Below are 18,024 nucleotides of genomic sequence, written 5' to 3'. Positions count from 1 at the left end.
GTGCACTCTTGGCTCAGGGAATCCCCCCGCCCACACAGGGAGTGCATAGTGCTTCCTTGTGGACGTCACATTGAGTGGGCCTTAGTTGGTCTGCCCACGTAAAATGGCGGTGCGCCTCCAATTGGGGGCGCCGATCGGAGGCGTGCCTCCACATGCCCGCTCTTGAACTTCTCCCCCGATGGGGGGAAAATTCTGCCTCTGGACATCGAACCCACAGTGGAGGAGCTTAGCAAAGGTATTGACTCGCTTGCCATGAGCAAAGCTCCTGTTGCTAATGCTATACTGCCTGAACTCATCAAGCACAGGAAACCGGTACTCCTGCAACATGTGCATGATCTTATCTGTCTTTGCTGGAGGGAGGGGACAGTGGGCCAGGAGATGTGAGATGTAAAAATGCATGACCCTGTGCAAGAACAAGAGTGACCCAGTGATTGCAACCAAGGCACCTACCTGTTGACCATCACAGGAAAAGTATTTGCGCATGTTGCCCTTGTCAGACTGCAGATCCTGGCTGAATAAATCTATCCCCAATCCCAGTCTGGTTCGAACTTGAAGATCTACAATTGACATGATCTTCACCGTCCGCTATACACTGCCTTCATCGACGTCACCAAGGCATGTGAGCAGAAGTGGTCCATTTAAACTGCTGGTGAAAATTGGCTGCCCACCAAAGATGCTCAGTGTGATCTCTTTTCATGGTGTCATGATGGGTAATGTCACCTATGACGTGGCAGCATTGGAATCCTTGGAGATCTGCAGCGGGATCAAACAGGGTTGTGTACTGGCACTTACTTGGTATTTTCTTCTGTTTGCTCATGCCATATGCCTTCAGGCCAGCTACAGAGTGTGTCTACTTACATTCCAGAACTGATGGAAAGGCATTCAGCCTTGCTCGTCTGAGATTCAAGACAAAGGTGACCAAGTCCTTCATCAGACTTTTGCTCTACGCTGATGATGCTGCACTAACATTCCATACTGAGGAACATTTGCAGTGGCAAGTGAACATACTCTCAAGCCTGTAAAGAGTGTGGTTTGACCATCAGCATCAGGAAGAAAAATGTCATACCAGTATATGAAGTAGGAGCAGGAGTAGGCCACTTGGCCCCTTGAGCCTGCTCCACCATTCAGTAAGATCTTGGTGATTTGATTGTAACCTCAACTCCACATTCGCACCTACCCAGCTTCTGCTGCTTTTTGAGGAAGAGAGTTCCAAAGACTCATGACCCTCTGAAAGAAAATCTCTCCTAATTTCTGTTTTAAATGGGTGACCCCTTATTTTTAAGCAGTGACCCCTAGTTCTAGATTCTCCCACAAGGGGAAACATCCTCTCCACGTCAACCCTGTCAAGACCCCTCAGGATCTTTTATGTTTCAATTAAGTCACCTCTTACTCTTCTAAACTCCAGCGGATACAAGCCTAGACTGTTCAACCTTTGCCCATAAGATAACCCGCCCATCCTAGTTATTAGTCTAATAAACCTTCTATGAACTGCTTCCAATGCATTTACATCCTTCCTTAAATAAGGAGACCAATACTGTACACAATACTCCAGATGTGGTCTCACCAATGCCCTGTATAACTGATGCATAGCCTCCCTGTTTTTTTATTCAATTCCCCTTGCAATAAATAATAACATTCTATTGGTTTTTTCAATTATTTGTTGTACCTGCATACTAACCTTTGGTGATTCATGCACTAGGACACCCAGATCCCTCTGCGTCTCAAGAGCTCTGCACCATTTAGATAATATGCTTTTTTATTCTTCCTGCTATAACGGACAATTTCATATTTTCCCACATTGTAGTCTATTTGTCAGATCTTTGTACGCTCACTTAACCTAGCTATATCCCTTTGTGGCCTCCTTATGTCCTCTTCACAACTTAATTTCCTACCTAACTTTGTGTCGTCAGCAAATTTAGCAACCATACCATCGGTCCCTTCATCCAAGCCATTTATATAAGATTTTAAAAGTTGAGGCCCCAGCACTGATTCCTGTGATGTTTCATCTTGTCAAGCAGAAAGTGACCCTGTTGTGCCTACTTTCTGTTTGCCAGCCAATGTATTATCCATGCCAATATGTTAGCTCCTACACCATGAGCTTTTATTTTCTGCAAAAACCTTTGATGTGGCACCTTATCAAATACTTTCTGGAAATCTAAGAACTGTACATCCACTGGTTCTCCTTTATCCACAGCACATGTTACTACAAAGAACTCCAATAAATTGTTAAACGTGATTTCCCTCTCACAAAATCATATTGGCTCTGCCTTATTGCCTTGAAATTTTTCAACTGCCATGCTATAATGTCCTTAATAATAGCTTCTAACATTTTCCCTATGAGAGTTGTTAAGCTAACTGGCCTGTAGTTTCCTGGTTTCTGTCTACCCTCCCCCCCGCCCCCACCTTTTGAATAAAAGAGTTACATTCGCTATTTTCCAATCTAATGGAACCTTCTCCGAATCTGGGGAATTTTGGAAAATTAAAATCAATGCATCAACAATCTCACTAGCCACTTCTTTTAAGACCCTAGGATGAAGTCCATCACAATCCGGGGACTTGTCAGCCCACAGCTCCAACAATTTGTTTAGTACCACTTCCCTGGTGATTGTAATTCCTTGAGTTCCTCCCTCCCTTCCATTTCCTGATCCAAGACGTTGCCATATCGCCATCTATCGGCATTGACAATGTGACGCTGGAGGTTATTGATAGCTTCACATATTGTGGCTCCACAATCAACAGCAATCTGTCACTTGATGCTGAAATTAACACTTAAAAGTTGCAACTGTTATGTCCAAACTGAGTAAGAGAGTCGAACAACAGCAGCCTAATTGAGAACACCAAACTGAGAGTCTACTAAGCCAGTGTCCTCAGCACACTCCTCTGCAATGGTGAGACCTGGACAATGTATGTTAGGCAGGAGAAAACGCTGAACAGCTTCCACCTTCGCTGTCTCAGCTGTATCTTCAGCATCTCTTGGCAGAACACAGTTACCAATTCAGAGGTCCTGGAGTGTGCTAATTTCATCAGCATACACTCATTGCTAAGACAAGGATACTTGTGATGGCTTGGCCACATTCGTCAGATGGATGATGGCCATATAACCAAAGACTTTCCATATGGTGAATTGGCCACTGAGTCATGACATCCTAGGTGTCCTTACCTCCGCTACAAGGACACCTGCAAGTGAGATATGAAGATGGCAGACATTGACACTGACAACTGGGAGACAGTTGTTGACAACCATTTGAGGCTGACTGTTCGGAGGAGCATTGGAAGTGGCGAACAGAAACAAAAAGCTTAACTGGCCGAGAAGAGGGCCCAGAGGAAACTGAGCCAATGAATCGTGCATCTTCTCAGCCCAGGAGAAATGCAGCAGGAACTGTCATGCCAGAGAGGGCTCCTGAGCCACACTAGTTAATGCCTAACACAGGGATAACCACTACAGCACAAACCATTGTCTTATGAGATGGCAGGCTGCCACACCCAATTGAAAATACTTTTCAAAACGAACATTCTAAGCACTTACATTGAAATTTACCTGTTAATGAAAGGCAACAAATAAGTGTTTCTGTATGACTTCAAGTCCACTTCACTTCAGATACATTTCCTTTTGCCCATCACAAACATCCACAAACAGAAGTTCCGAAGAAGAGTTGCATTGGGCTTGAAATGTTAACTCTGTTTCTCTCTCCACAGATGCTGCCAGACGTGCTGAGTTTTTCCACCACTTTCTGTTTTTATTGCAAACATCCACAAACAAGCCCATGCTTGCTATGAAATGAAATTTAACATTATATGCAAAATAAGCTGGGCTTGCAGGCTGCAGGATGAACAGTGAGCTGTGCACTGAAAATAATGCTAGTAGTCAAATGATCTTGATCTCTGACTTGTGCATGAAGTACATCCCCACCCACTGCAACCCCTAACTTTCCCAAGGTTGTAAATCAGTACTTGTTGGTACACTGTACAACTAGTGAGAGCTATAATTGCAGCTTTTTGCTCAGTTGAATTGTTTGCAACACCTTCTAGTCCAGAGCATGCGGAATCCTGCATGAAAGACATGTTCCCCGCACACCCACTGCCTCCAACACCTTGTTTTTGCTGCAGCACCATGTACCATACCATGGGGCTGAAATTTTTGCTTAGTGGGCGAGTTTGCGTCCGACCTGTTTGAGCGTGAAATGATGCGCATTAACATTGGCTGAGCGTGCCAACATCAATGTGCAGTTGCGCAATAGTTTGGTCGGCGGGCGCGTGCCAGAATTAGTAGGGTGCCTGGCGACAAAAGGTCTGTTAAGGCCTTTTAATTAAAATTTTCACTGCCTGTCCAACCTAATGGTTGGCAGGCAGGCGAAAAGGCCAAGTGGCCTTTGCATTTTTTTTGGAAACCTCATCCATGGGCGGGATGAGGTTTCCAAAAGCAAATAAAATAAAAGTTTTGCAATTGAATTAATAACATGTCTCTACTCATGTGGCAGTCACATGAGGGTACATGTTTTATTACATTTTTATTTTCTTCATTATTTTTTGTTATATCTCTTCATCTCCCTGAGGCAGCTCCATGCCTCAGGGAGATTATGCATCGCTCACTCGCGCGCATGCACGAAGTTTGTGTTCGGCCCACTCACCCTCCTCCCGCGCCCCCGTACAGGCAGCGCTCAGCGCTGCCACTCACGTTTTGTGCTGGGCGAGCCTTGATTAGTCCGCCAATGTGAAATCGCAGCGCGGTGCCGATCGCGGGTGGTGGACAGCTTCCCAACCACCCCCACCCGCCCCCACCGAGCCTGCCCGCCAAGGGCAAAATTCTGCCCATGGAATAACGTCAATAGGTGTTTGCGCTTTAGACATGCAGCCTTGCCAAGCTGGCTGTGTCCAGCAACAGTGGCTCAAAGCTAGATGAAGCTCCATCCCAGCTTTGCAACCAAGTGTTTCACCATTGCCTACCTGAAGCATTTATGCTGCACAAGTAATTAACTCTGTTCTCATTAATAATGTTACTTAAATCTGTCCTTCCCTTAACCAAAAGGCATGAAAGATACAGGTGTCTTGTCACAGAGGTATAATGTTGAACACTAATCCTGTTGCAAAGAGCGTCACTCGATTGACAGGAGACTTAATTTTATCCAAGCTTGAGGTCAGTAGTCTCTATTTGTTCTCACATTGTTCTCTATGAAGAATGAAGGGACTGAAATTCACCCAGACCTGCTTGTCTTACCTACCCAATCTCTCCTGGACAACCAGTTACTGAGTAAAAGTAGATGAAGGCAACCAGCTTGCCAATTTTGATTATCGTATAATGTTCCCCAGGGAACTTGGAGAAAAATAAACATCCTTTATGGGGGGAAGTGTTGCTTTAAATTCATATCTACAGTCAATGGCTATTGCACACACAGTTAAATAAATGGACCAGACTAGGACACAAAAATGTAGCCATTGTTGGACTAGCAACACAGAGTTCAAATCCTACCATCACAAACTTTTAATTCTTTCATGGGATGTGCACATCACTGGCAAAGCCAGCATTTGTTTTCCATCACTAATTGCTGGTGAGCTGACTTCTTGAACCGCTGCTGTCCATCTGGTGTAGATAGACTCACAGTGCCACAGTGCTGTGGCGGCTCTTTGATGGAACTGTCCAATTTAGTCTCACAAACCCCATAATTGTGCAATACAATTCAATAAATCTTGTAATTTGCAGGCTAGCATTCATAAAATGAACAATTATAGTTTTCACTCGTTGTATGGTATTTGTACCAATGCCATAAAAACCTATTGGTTCACTGATGCTCTTCAGGGAAGGGAGCATGCCAACACTACCCTAATTTTGAATAACGTCAGGCTGAAATGCTAGCCAGCTCTCTATCCAAGCTGTTCCACTATGCCACTAGCATTATCCAACAGGTATGTCACAAAAACAGTATATGTCTAACCCAGTCAATTACTCCATTAACAGTCTCCTCCTACTAATAGTCCCCATTAAGCAACACCTACTCACCAATGACCCGCTCATCAGAGTCTTGATCCAGAATGCCCTTGAATTAAAGTAGCGTTCAACCAATGAAGGAGCCCCAGTAAAACTGAGGGCAGTGGGCGTGATGAGGTGAAGGCATTGTTCTGAGTCAATAGGAAAACTTCCCAATGAATGAATTTATACCTAAGATAAAGGGTTGAGGTTGTTAGAGTTCAATCATTGCAGCCCTTGAAGGTTGTAGGACCTCTTCAGGGAATTGTCTTTGGCCCAGCTATCACTGCTGCTTCATCAAACCCTCTCTATGAGGGTTCAGGAATGGGGCTGTTCACGTAGCTTAGCTCCATTCATAACTCCTCTGTACTGCAACTGTACATTTCAGCTTGATGCAAGTGTTGGACAACATCCAGACTTAGTTTGACAAGTGGCAGGCAATATTCGTGCCACATGACTACCAGATAATAAGGGAAGTTCAACAACTCTTCCAAATTTCAAAGGCATCAGCATTTCCAAGCATCTTGGGGGCCATCACTGATCAAAAACTGAACTGGACAAACAATAACAACGCCATGGTCATAAAATCAGAGCAGAAGATGGATTCTCTGTGTTGATTGGCTCACCTCCCACCCCCCCATATCTCTACCACATGCAAGGTTCATCAGGAATGTGGTGATGGAATGTGTAGGAACAGGTGCAGCTGCAAGAATACTCAAGGAGCTCAATACTATCCAAGGCTGTGTTGTTTACTTGATTTATGTCCACATTACCAGAATGAACATCTACTTCCTTTACCACCAATGCATTATGGCCACAGTACTGAAATGGCCCTTATCAAAGTCACAAATTACATCCATGGTAAACTGTTCCTCCTGTCTGCAGCTTTGGACATTCTTGACCACACTGTCCTCCCGAGAACAGTACCTCACTCCATTTTCCAGCTTGGTGAGAGTACGCTTGCCTGGTTCAATTCTTATCTATCTAGTTATAGCCAGAGACTCATCTCAATGAGGAGATGGTGACATAATGGTAATGTCACTGGACTAGTAATCCAGAGGCCCAGGCTACTGTCAGGGGATGTGGGTTCAAATTCCGCCATAGTAGCTGGTGGAATTTAAACCCAATTAATAAAACCTGAAACTAAAAGCTAGTCTCAATAATGGAAACCATTGTTGTAAAAACCCATCTGGTTCACTAGGGAAGGAAATCTGCCATCCTTACCTGGTTTGGCCTTGATGTGACTCCAGACCTGCAGCAATGTGGTTGATACTTCACTGACCTCTCAGTTGTGCATAAAAGTAAAACAAAACTGGACAGACCACCTGTCATCAACTTAAGCGCTGGAAACAACAATGGCACACCCAGCCCTGTTGCCCCTGCAAAGTCCTCCTCACCAACATGTGGGGGCTTGTGCCAAAATTGGGAGAGCTGTCCCACAGACTGGTCAAGCAACAGCCTGACATCACCAAATCATACTTTACAGCCAATGTCTCAGACACCACCATTGCCATCCCTGGGTATGCCTAGGACAACCTACTGATTTCCACCTACTGCCCTCCCTGAGCTGATGAATCCGTACTCCTCCATATTGATCAGCACTTGATGGAAGTACTGAGAGTGGCAAAGGTACAGAATGTACTCTGGGTGGAGGACTTCAATGTCCATCACTAATTGTGGCTCAGCAGCACCACTATGACCAAGTCCTAAAGAACATATCTGCCAGACTGGGCCTACGGCAGGTGTTGAGACAACAAACAAGAGGGAAAAACCTACTAGACCTTGTCCTTACTCAACTACCTGTCACAGATGCAACTGTCCACGATAGTATTGGTAAGAGTGACTATTACATAGTCCTTGTGAAGACAAAGTCCCATCATCACACTGAACATACCCTCCAGTGTGTTGTGTGGCACGACCACCGTGCTTAATGGGATGAATTCAGAACACATTTAGCAGCTCAAAATTGTGTATCTATGAGGCACATCAGCAGCAGAATTATATGCAACCACAGTCTATAACCTCATAGCCTTGCATATTCCTCACTCTACCATTACCATTGTTATGATCTGGCTAGGGACCAATAACTTCTTGTTTAAAGTAGACAAAATTTGAAACCTTTGTTCTTTAAGAGAATAAAGCCACAAGATGTCTTAAACAAACTGAAGAATTTTTACTATACAGGAGTCAACTAAGCAAACACTAAATGCTATCTATCCTATACTCTCACATCCAGAATTAACATGAGATAAATATGCATTAACTGGCAAACTGTGGTCGAATATGAACTGTGAATTGTACATTAAATGTCAAATAAAGCTAAGTCCACTTTTACTAATTTACTCAGCAGTCCACTTAGATTTTAGGGATCACTGTAAGTCACAAAGCCCTGCAAACTCTGTCCTCCTCGTGAGGAATTTCAGTTCCTCTCCTTCAAAGAGCCAGTCTGATCTCCAGCTGACAGCAGCTCTACTCCACCCAAGTTACATGGGTACAACCCTCACCAAAACGCACACTATTCCGAGTGCCTCTCATCTCTACTCCCAGACCCAGCCTTCTTGGTCTTCTTTTCCATCTGAACTGACCTTCTTCAAGACTGAATCCCTCTGTGTTGGCCAGGCTAGATGACAGGGCCCCAGCTCCCCAGCTGAGCTGCTGCCAACAATTGCGACTGGGATTAACTTGTGCCCTGTTAAATCTTTCAACAGGATTCAGGCTGTCCTAAGGCAGGGTCTGATGTATCAAAACCTGGTACACACTGTATCTTGAATGTTACAATATCTAGTTTGCCAACAGGTGCTAAATTACAATGGCTCAATACCCTCACACCATCAAGCCAAGGGATCAACCTTGGTTCAATGAAGAGTGCAGGAGGGCATACCAGGAGCAGAACCGGGCATACCTAAAAATGAGGTGTCAGCCTGCTGAAGCTATAACACAGAACTACTTGCTTCTGCTTTATTTATGTTGGCATCATGGACTAAGACCCATATCCTGCCAATATTTATATGGGTAGCACTAGCTGTGATGGTAGCCCTGATAATGAAAGTTTTTCAATGGAAATAATCTAAAGGTGGATCTTGAAGATTTCAAGTGATGGAGCTGTGACTATTTCCTTTGGCAGCTTGTTCCATTGTGGGATTGTTCTTGGGAGGAAAAATTGTTGATACACTCTCTCGGGCCAGAATTTTACGCTGATCGGGCGGGCACGCTCCAGAACGGATCAGATGTGAAATCACGTGAGATGTTGTTGGGCGAGCGCCCTGACGTCATCCCACGCTCGCGTGATATTTCAGTCGGCAGGTGCGCGCAAAAGTCGCAAGCGTGCCCACCAACAATTCAGAGGGAAATTAAGCCCATTAACGGAGCAAGTGATTCCAACTTTTTGTGGTCCATCCAACCTTGCAGTTGGCGGATGGGTGAATCGGCCAGGTGGACTTTGCATTTTTCATGAAACCTCATCCAAGTGCAGGATGAGGTTTCCGTTATTAAGTAAAATAAAAGTAAAAATCTATGGACAGCACTTTTATCATCTATGGACAGCCCACCGATTCTCACAGCTACCTTGACTACAGCTCCTCACACCCTGCTTCCTGTAACAACACCATCCCATTCTCTCAGTCCCTTCACCTCTGTCGCATCTGTTCCGATGATGCTACTGTCCAAAACAGTTCTTCTGACATGTCTTCCTTCTTCTTTAACCGAGGTTTTCCACCCATGGTGGTTGACAGGGCCCTCAACTGTGTTCGGCCCATCCTCTGCGCCTCCGCCCTCACACTTTCCTCTCCCTCCCAGAACCATGATAGGGTTCCCCTCATCCTCACTTATCACCCCACCAGCCTCTTCATTCAAACGATCATCCTCCGCCATTTCTGCCAACTCAAGCATGATGCCACCACCAAACACATCTTCCCTTCACCCCCCCTGTTGGCATTCCATAGGGACTGTTCCCTCTGGGACACCCTGGTCCACTCCTCCATCACCCCCACACCTCAACCCCCACCCACGGCACCTTCCCATGCAACCTCATCCATGCAACACCTGCCCCTTCACTCCCACCCTCCTCACCGTCCAAGGGCCCAAACACTCCTTTCAAGTGAAGCAGCACTTCACTTGCACTTCCCTCAGTTTAGTCTACTGCATTCGCTGCTCCCAATCCGGTCTCCTCTACATTGGAGAGACCAAACGCAGACTGGGTGACTGCTTTGCGGAACGCCTTCGGTCTGTCCACAAGCATGACCCAGACCTTCCTGTCACTTGCCATTTCAACACACCACCCTGCTCTCATGCCCACATGTCTGTCCTTGATCTGCTGCAATGTTCCAGTGAATCCCAACGCAAACTGGAGGAACAGCACCTCATCTTCCGATTAGGCACTTTACAGCCTTCCGGACTTAACATTGAGTTCAACAACTTCAGATCATGAATTCTCTCCTCCATCCTCACCCCCTTTTGATTCCCTTTTTTCTAATAGTTATAATTATATTTATTTTTTATATATATTTTTCTTTTCCCACCTATTTCTATTATTATTTTTAAAATTTATTTCCATCCATTGTTTTATCTCCACCTTTTAGCCTATTTCTATCCCTTCCCCCCACCCCACCCCCGCTAGGGCTATCTGTCACTTGCTCATCCTGCTTTCTACCCTTAATGTCACCATTAGCACATCCTTTAGCTAATATCACCACCGTCAACACCCCTTTGACCTTTTGTATATGACATCTTTGGCAATCTCTCCTTTGCCTCCACCTATCACTGGTCCTCTATCCAGCTCCACCTGTCCCACACCCCTTAAACTGCTTATATTTCACCATATTTCGATTTCTCTTTAGTTCTGATGAAGAGTCATATGGGCTTGAAACGTTAACTCTGTCTTCCTCTCCACAGATGCTGTCAGACCTGCTGAGTTTTTCCAGCAATTTTTGTTTTTGTTTCAGGTTTGTAACTATTAACTCAAAATTGAAATGTGTATCATATGTGTGTAATCCAACAATAGTTATGGTTCAGGAACCTATTCATTACACATAGAAGCCAACTAGATCAGCACTCGTGATTTTATTTCTATTGCACCAAGTGACATTACATGGTGATCATTGTGATTATAAACTTTTATTAGTACAGCAGTAACACAGACCGAAATATAGGAGATACCTGCAAGCATTCACTGCTTGAAGCTCTTATATTTTGAAGCAGCTACATAAGGTCGATGCAGATAAAGGAATGAAACTGCACTTTGGTCCAGTAAGACTGGAGGTGTACCACACTCTGTAAAAACTCAAACCCTTGACGAGTCATCTTCCACAGAGGGAGCCTCATACTTCATAGTTTTATTGTGTTGGGTATTCTCCTGAGTTATACTTCTAATTTTGCATTGATATGCACTAAAATCACTTTGCATTGATAAAGTAGCAGTACAATCTCCACATTAAAATTGTGAAGGAGTAGTCACATTTTAAATGAATCCCCAAAACATTATGGGGGTACAGCAGTGTAATGACTATGTTATTAAACTACATATACAGAAACTGAATGAATAACTCAGCAAAAATAAGTTCAAATGCCATCATGGCAGCTGAAAATTTGAATTCAGTTTTTAAATATCTGGAAATAAATATCAATAAAAGCGACCATTCAGCTGTTGGATTGTTGGGAAAACCCCAACCAATTCACCAAGGGAAGGGAAGCTGGCCTGTGTTGTGACTCCAGTCCCACATCAATGTTAACAATTAGCTATCCTCAGGGGTGACCTTGTAAGTTGGTCAGTAGTATAAAACTACTTCTATGGTTCAAGAAAAGGGTCCCCAACCTCCTCAGAGCAGTTAGGGATGGGCAATAAAGGGCAGCCACGCAAGTGATATCAACATCCCGAGAATGAAAGATTTAAAAAAAAAATTAAATAGTTTAGGCAATCTGTTAAATTCAAAGGTTGTCGGGGGTAGGCAGATGTGGACTTGAGGCCACAATCAGATCAGCCATGATATCATTGAATGGTGGAGCATGCTCGAGGGGCTGAATGGCCTACTCTCGCACCTAATTTGTATGCACGTATGATTGTAAATTATACTTGCTTTAAAATACCTGTGCTGTAACTAAATTCTGGTAAATTTTGAAATGTTAAGTATACTGAGTTTAAATGTGATGCTGAATGATCATACCATGTAAAAAGTTAAAAATTTAGAAAAATCGTTTGAAACAAATTGGTGTTAGTGAAGAATTCGAGGGGAAAGCACAAAATATGAACATTTTAAATTGTGTATCACAAAAACAATGAATTTCTCTTGATCCTTGGGACATCTCGGACTCTATTTCCATTCACCTGTAACCACTGGATAAACACAGTTTCTAGCCGATGTGTAAAACTTCGGCCAGTTCTTGGAAAAGGAGTTACGGGGATCTGTAATCAAACAAAATAAAAGTTGATGGATATAATTCAGCAGGAGCTTTACAATGTGATGTACTAAAATGTTGACATTTACTGTAAGTTCAACTTTAACTTTTTAAATATGGTTACTAATTTTTTGAACAAAATGTACAGGGAATTCTCCCTTCCATCTCGCCCCAAAGTAATTTCTATTTGATTTCTTCATTCAGGAATTTCTTCCCTTCCTCCCGGGAGCAATCTGATTAACACGACATGAGCAAAGTCAGGAATTTACCACCTGGGGAAAGCATGTTGTGCAAATTATTGCACTGATGGACAGGAAATCAACTAAAAAAAAACTAGTATGTTCAATGTTATAGGAATGCAGTTCCTAGTCCATTTACATGGATTAGAAAATGAAGTGTAATGGAATGTCCAATATAGAAATGGAAGAACTGACATTCGTGCATTCAATACAATAGAGGGGTTTTAAACCAGAAGATGGGAAAGCCAACCGAATGAGGATGGAGCTGCATTCCTTCTCGATACAAAGGTATGAACCCCTTTCTATATTCTTCTCTTTTCATGGACTACCTGCAAAGGTGGGTTGTCTATTAAGTGGAATGAAAGAATGAAACAATAAGGAGATGACCGGTTTCTCCAACGTTCTCCAATGAATCGAGCATGTGCAAGTCTCCTTTTGCCATCTCTATTCGAGTCACGCTTGGTAACTCTCTGGACTGGAGATTGAAGTTGTTACCATTGCTACCACCACCACTCCATATAGGCCAAAATAAAAAGAAAAAAGTTTGACATATTTGAATAGTTCAGGCAATGTCCTGAGAGCAAATGTTGTTAGTCAAATAAGTAAATATAATCACTGATTGGGTGGCAATTTGATGCATGTGCTACAATGAATATAGGATTTTAAACAATTCCGGCTAAACTCTTTAATGTACATTTAAATCCATATAAGTCTTTTAATGTCTTCCCTCAGAAGATCCAAAAAATACAATATGAACACTCAGCATTAAATTTCAAAGTAAAGGAAGTAAAAGACTGCACAGGATAAGAGGCTGCACCTAACAAAGTGCACCAACCTGATGAAAGTGCTGAATACTCAGGCAGCCAGAAAGAACACGATGTAATCTCCTCTGCCATGGCTAAAATTAGAAGTGACTGAGGCCATGATTAATGAGCTTTCCTACAGCAGAAATAGTCTGACTCCAAGGACCAAAATGAAACAGGCCATAAAGAGTCCAAGTAGTCAGGCTTTGAAGGCTTGTGTAAAGCCATTCAATGGAGAAAAATAATGAAAACCAATCTCTCTGGAGGTGTCAAAGTTGAAGGAGCGTACAGGTAATTCTTGCCAAAACTAAGTATTTCCACCAGTCTTAAATATCTTAATTTCTGGAAAAGTTAGTCTATTTTTGATGTATATTCATAGCACAAGGCACTTTAAATTGCTTATACTGTCCATTCAGACATAATCATAGAGTCATCCAAAATCTATTATGAGTACATCGCCTAAATGAGAATGAGACAGAAGTTTCTCTACCTAGATTGTCTGATATTCCCTGCTGAAGGCTTAAGCAGTGAGAAACTCAATAACTGACTATCCCTCATGACCTCGGCCCTCCCTAGCTACATAATCTCCTTCAACCCCACAATCCTCAGGATTATTTGCATTCCTCCCATTCTGGCCTCTGAGGCTTCCTTGATTTTAAATTGCTCCACCACTGGTACGCGTGCCTCCAGCTGCCAAGGTGCTAAGCTCTGGAATTCCTCCCCTAAACCTCTCTCCCTTCTTTAAAATGCTTTTTAAAACCTATCTCTTTGGCCGAGCTTTGATCATCTGGCCTAATTGATCCTATTTGGCTCAGTGTGAAACATTTGGTTATGGCTCCTGTGAAGTACTTCGGAATGTTTTACCACATTAGAGCCACATTAAAGGGTGTGTGTCAGAGGTAGTCCCTTCTGCAGGAGTCAGCCGCATCCTACTGGATGGATAACTGCACCTGGTCCTCTACACTCACCCAGCTCTCACCTGTGGCTCCATGTAGCTGCTTGTGCATGGTAGCAACCGCACCTTGGTAACTGTGTAAGTTTACAGGTCAGACTAGGTGAGGGTAGTATGCAGGCTGGTGTCCACATGAGGGAGAACACCCATCTCCAACCACCCTTTGTCAAGTGCACAAAAAACTGCCTTAATGGATGTAGCAGAGGGAATGGTATTCCTTTACTGGTATTGAAAGCATCGCAGCACAGCTTTGAGGACAGCTGTAAAGTTCATCAGCTTGGGCACAGGAGGCGCTGCAGATCATCCACAGTAGTTGACCGTATCTCCAGTCATCTTGCAAACCACTGGGAACAGATATGCATGAATGAGAGGGTGTTTCTTGTGAGCACACCTTACCGACTCTTTCACACACATCCTGTTATATCCCAAATCCCACACACTATGGGGAATCGTCCCAGATTTGCACTAAGCGCGGTAGCTTTACCTGCTGGCTGTGATAGTGGGTTTTCATGCCGTATTGTCCCAAACCCGCCACATACTTATGCATTCCCGGGAAACACGCCGCTTCAATGGTGGGCGGGCTCTGATTCACCTGCCACGTCATCACCTCGTTGCTTCATCACGCCAGGAATAACCAGTTCTGAAGAAGAGTCATATGGACTCAAAACGTTAACTCTGTCTTTCTCTCCACAGATGCTGTCAGACCTGCTGAGTTTTTCCAGCAATTTTTGTTTTTGCATAACATTTAAAGTACAGCCTCGCTCAGAGCTTTCAACCCATGACTGCAGCAAAGAAGACATGGCCCCGAAAGGCAAGAAGACTGCAGCCCTTGAGGGCCTTTGGACGCCATGGAGGCCCGCTGTGATGTCCTCTACCCCCGCTCTGGCCGCGGGAGGGGCAGTTACATTACCACTCTAGCTTGGTAGGCGATGGCAGTGGTGATCAGTGTCAATGCTGCTCAGGAGAGGTTGGCCATCCAATGCAGAAAGAGGATGAATGATCTCATCTGTGCAGCCAGGGTATGGCAACCATCTCATCACTCTAAACTCACACACTCAAACCCATCACACATTCACTGTCAGCTCACTCACTGCCAGCTCAAAGGACATCACCACCCATTCTCACACACATACCCTCACATATCCATCAGGTCTCATCTCCTCTGGAAACTGCCTCCTCAGCCCTTACCATCTTGAGGCCACTTGCACAGATCAATATGCATCCCCACATACACCCTGGGATACCCTCCTTCCCCAGTACAGCCCTCGCCCTGCAGCCTCTACCCTTGCCTGAGGCCACCTCTCCCCCTTCCCCAAGCAAGACCTTATCCTTCAGCTGTTGAAAAGCCACTGAAATATGGCTGATCTGGTAGATAGAGATCTACCTGTGAGCCCCCCTAAAAGTGATGTGGTGCTGTCTGTGACACCTGGCGCTGATGACTGCGAGTGCTGACTGAAGCAAGGTAGGCAAACAAACCTTGAAGTCCCAAGCGAAGTGCAGCCCGCCCAAGTGCATACCTTATATATGCTGTTGTGAAACACGTCAGTGTGTTTTTCTGCCGATGTTGGCGGACGATCTAGCGGGGGTGGGGTGGGCTGGCCTTATAATGATATGCTGATGTATTACAATGAGGTTCCCAACGTCAGATAGTGGGGAATGCAGTCCGCCATCGGCGTGCGGAGCAGACAATCGTAAACTGGTTTCACAACGTCGTGAAACTGATTTTTGGCCTTCTCGCCATATTGTCAGCCCTCACCACCGAACACGCCCGATGCCAGCGGGCATGGAAAATCCCAGTCTATAATATATTCCAGGCAAGACAAAAAGAAACAACGGGACTCTACTTAGCTTCTTGGAGCGTATAAACTCTACTTGATAAAGACAGCAGTTCCTGAGCCCAGCTCAGGCTGGCAGGCCACTATTGTGATACAATATTGACATTGCTGCTTTAAGCAAAACCTGTCCTACAGAGGAAGGCCAGCTAAGAGAGCCATCAGCAGGCTACACATCCTTCTGGATAGGCAAGTGAAGAGTGGGAGGCAAGAGGCAGGTGCTATTAAGTTTGACAGCACGAAAAATTTTGAATACTCTTCCTAGGGGCATAAAAACACCACCTCATGACTCTATGCCTACGTCTTGTAAACAAATATGTGACAACCATTAGTGCATACACTCCAACAATGACTAACCCAGAGGATATCAAGGACAAATTCTACGAGGACCTGCACAAAGCTATTGCAAATACTCCACAGGAGGACATGTTAATTGTGATGGCGGATTTCAATGCAGGGTTAGGAGCTGACTATCGGGCTTGGGATGGTGTCCTGGGGAATCAAGGTGTGGGGAAAAGCAACAACAATGACATGCTTCTGCTGAGCCTTTGCAACCTCTGGAATATGTCAATCATTAGCATCATCTTTAGACAAAAGGCAAAGTACAAAAACACTTGGATGCACCCAAGATCTAATCATTGGCTTCAGGTTGACTTTATCATCACCCGGCAGAACCATGTAAAAAATTTTATGATCATCAGGGTTAAAAGGAGTGGAGTGCTCTACAGACCAAAGAATGCGACACTCCAAAAGAAATTTACTATCTCACAGAATAGAAGTCCAAAATGCACTATACACTCCCAAGAAAGCAGGATGTGCAGAAACTGGCATCCTCAGAGTGCTGCGAAACAATTCAGTGTCAGACTTGAGGAACAGGGTTGTCCTCCAAAGAAAGTTCAGTTGATAATGTTGAAGTGGTATGGTCAATCTTCAAGGGCAGAATCTTCTGCCTGTTGGACGGGTTGGTCGGGAGCGGCCGCAGGCGGCCGGGCACCGCCATTTTACATGGGTGGGCCAATTAAGGCTCGTGACGCGCGCCCAGTGGTGCTCAGCGCTACCTGTGCAGGCGGGGAGACGAGGGAGAGTCAGGGCCTGCACACGAAAGAGTGCAGAAATCTCCCTGAGGCACGGAGCTGCCTCAGGGAGATTAAGTTAAGATTCAAAGTTTCAAATAAAAAAAGAATAAAATTATTTAGACATGTCCCCTCATGTGACAGTGTCACATGAGCGGCAACATGTTTATGAATTGTTTGAAAAATATTTATTAATTTAATAAACCCTTCATGAAGCCTCATCCTGCCCGTGGATGAGGTTTCATGCAAAACACGAAGGCTGCCTGGGCTCTTCGCCTGCCTGCCAGCCTTAAGGTTGGATGGGCAGCGTTCAGAATTAGTTTAATTAGTTTGTTAGTGGCCTTAACAGGCCTTTGACAGTTCGGTGGGCGTGCGCTGAAGGCGGCTACACGCCCACCGAACGGAAGATCGGAATGATGCGCGGTAAGGTCGGGACGCACGCCCACACGCCGACCAGAAAATTCTGCCCCAGATTTTGAAAGCTGCCAATGATGTCCCGGGAACATAGTAAAGAAATCACCAAGGTTGGTTTGATGAAAATGCTGATCAAATTGAGGAACTGCTACAGGAGGAAAATGCGTATGCAGCATGGCTGGGAAATAAAGATACTTTCGCTGCTAAGAAATCATTCCAGGAGAGCAAAAGGAACCTGCAATGAAAACTGCAGAGGATGCAAGACACATGGTGGGCCAAACAAGCCAGAGGGCTTCAAACCTGTGCTGATCAGCACAAGCTAAGGAATTTCTATGAAGCCCTGAAAATTGTGTATGCTC

The 18,024-nt window shown here is 44.5% G+C and overlaps 1 protein-coding gene across 3 annotated transcripts in view; it reads right to left on the bottom strand.

The window, feature by feature from the left end:
• Nucleotides 1–11,001: 11,001 nt before the first annotated feature.
• LOC144693110 (uncharacterized) overlaps nucleotides 11,002–18,024 on the bottom strand; it is a 58,118-nt gene continuing 51,095 nt past the window's right edge. For all 3 annotated transcript variants that reach the window (XM_078562527.1, XM_078562525.1, XM_078562526.1), the window contains one exon: nucleotides 11,002–12,359. In XM_078562527.1, coding sequence (XP_078418653.1) covers nucleotides 12,222–12,359 — 138 coding nt within the window. In that variant the 3' untranslated portion in view covers nucleotides 11,002–12,221. The remainder of the gene's footprint in view (nucleotides 12,360–18,024) is intronic.

The sequence above is a fragment of the Cetorhinus maximus genome, chromosome 18 (genome assembly GCF_964194155.1).
Source record: "Cetorhinus maximus chromosome 18, sCetMax3.hap1.1, whole genome shotgun sequence".
Taxonomy (NCBI): Eukaryota; Metazoa; Chordata; class Chondrichthyes; order Lamniformes; family Cetorhinidae; genus Cetorhinus; species Cetorhinus maximus.
This window is presented reverse-complemented; position numbering and strand designations above follow the sequence as displayed.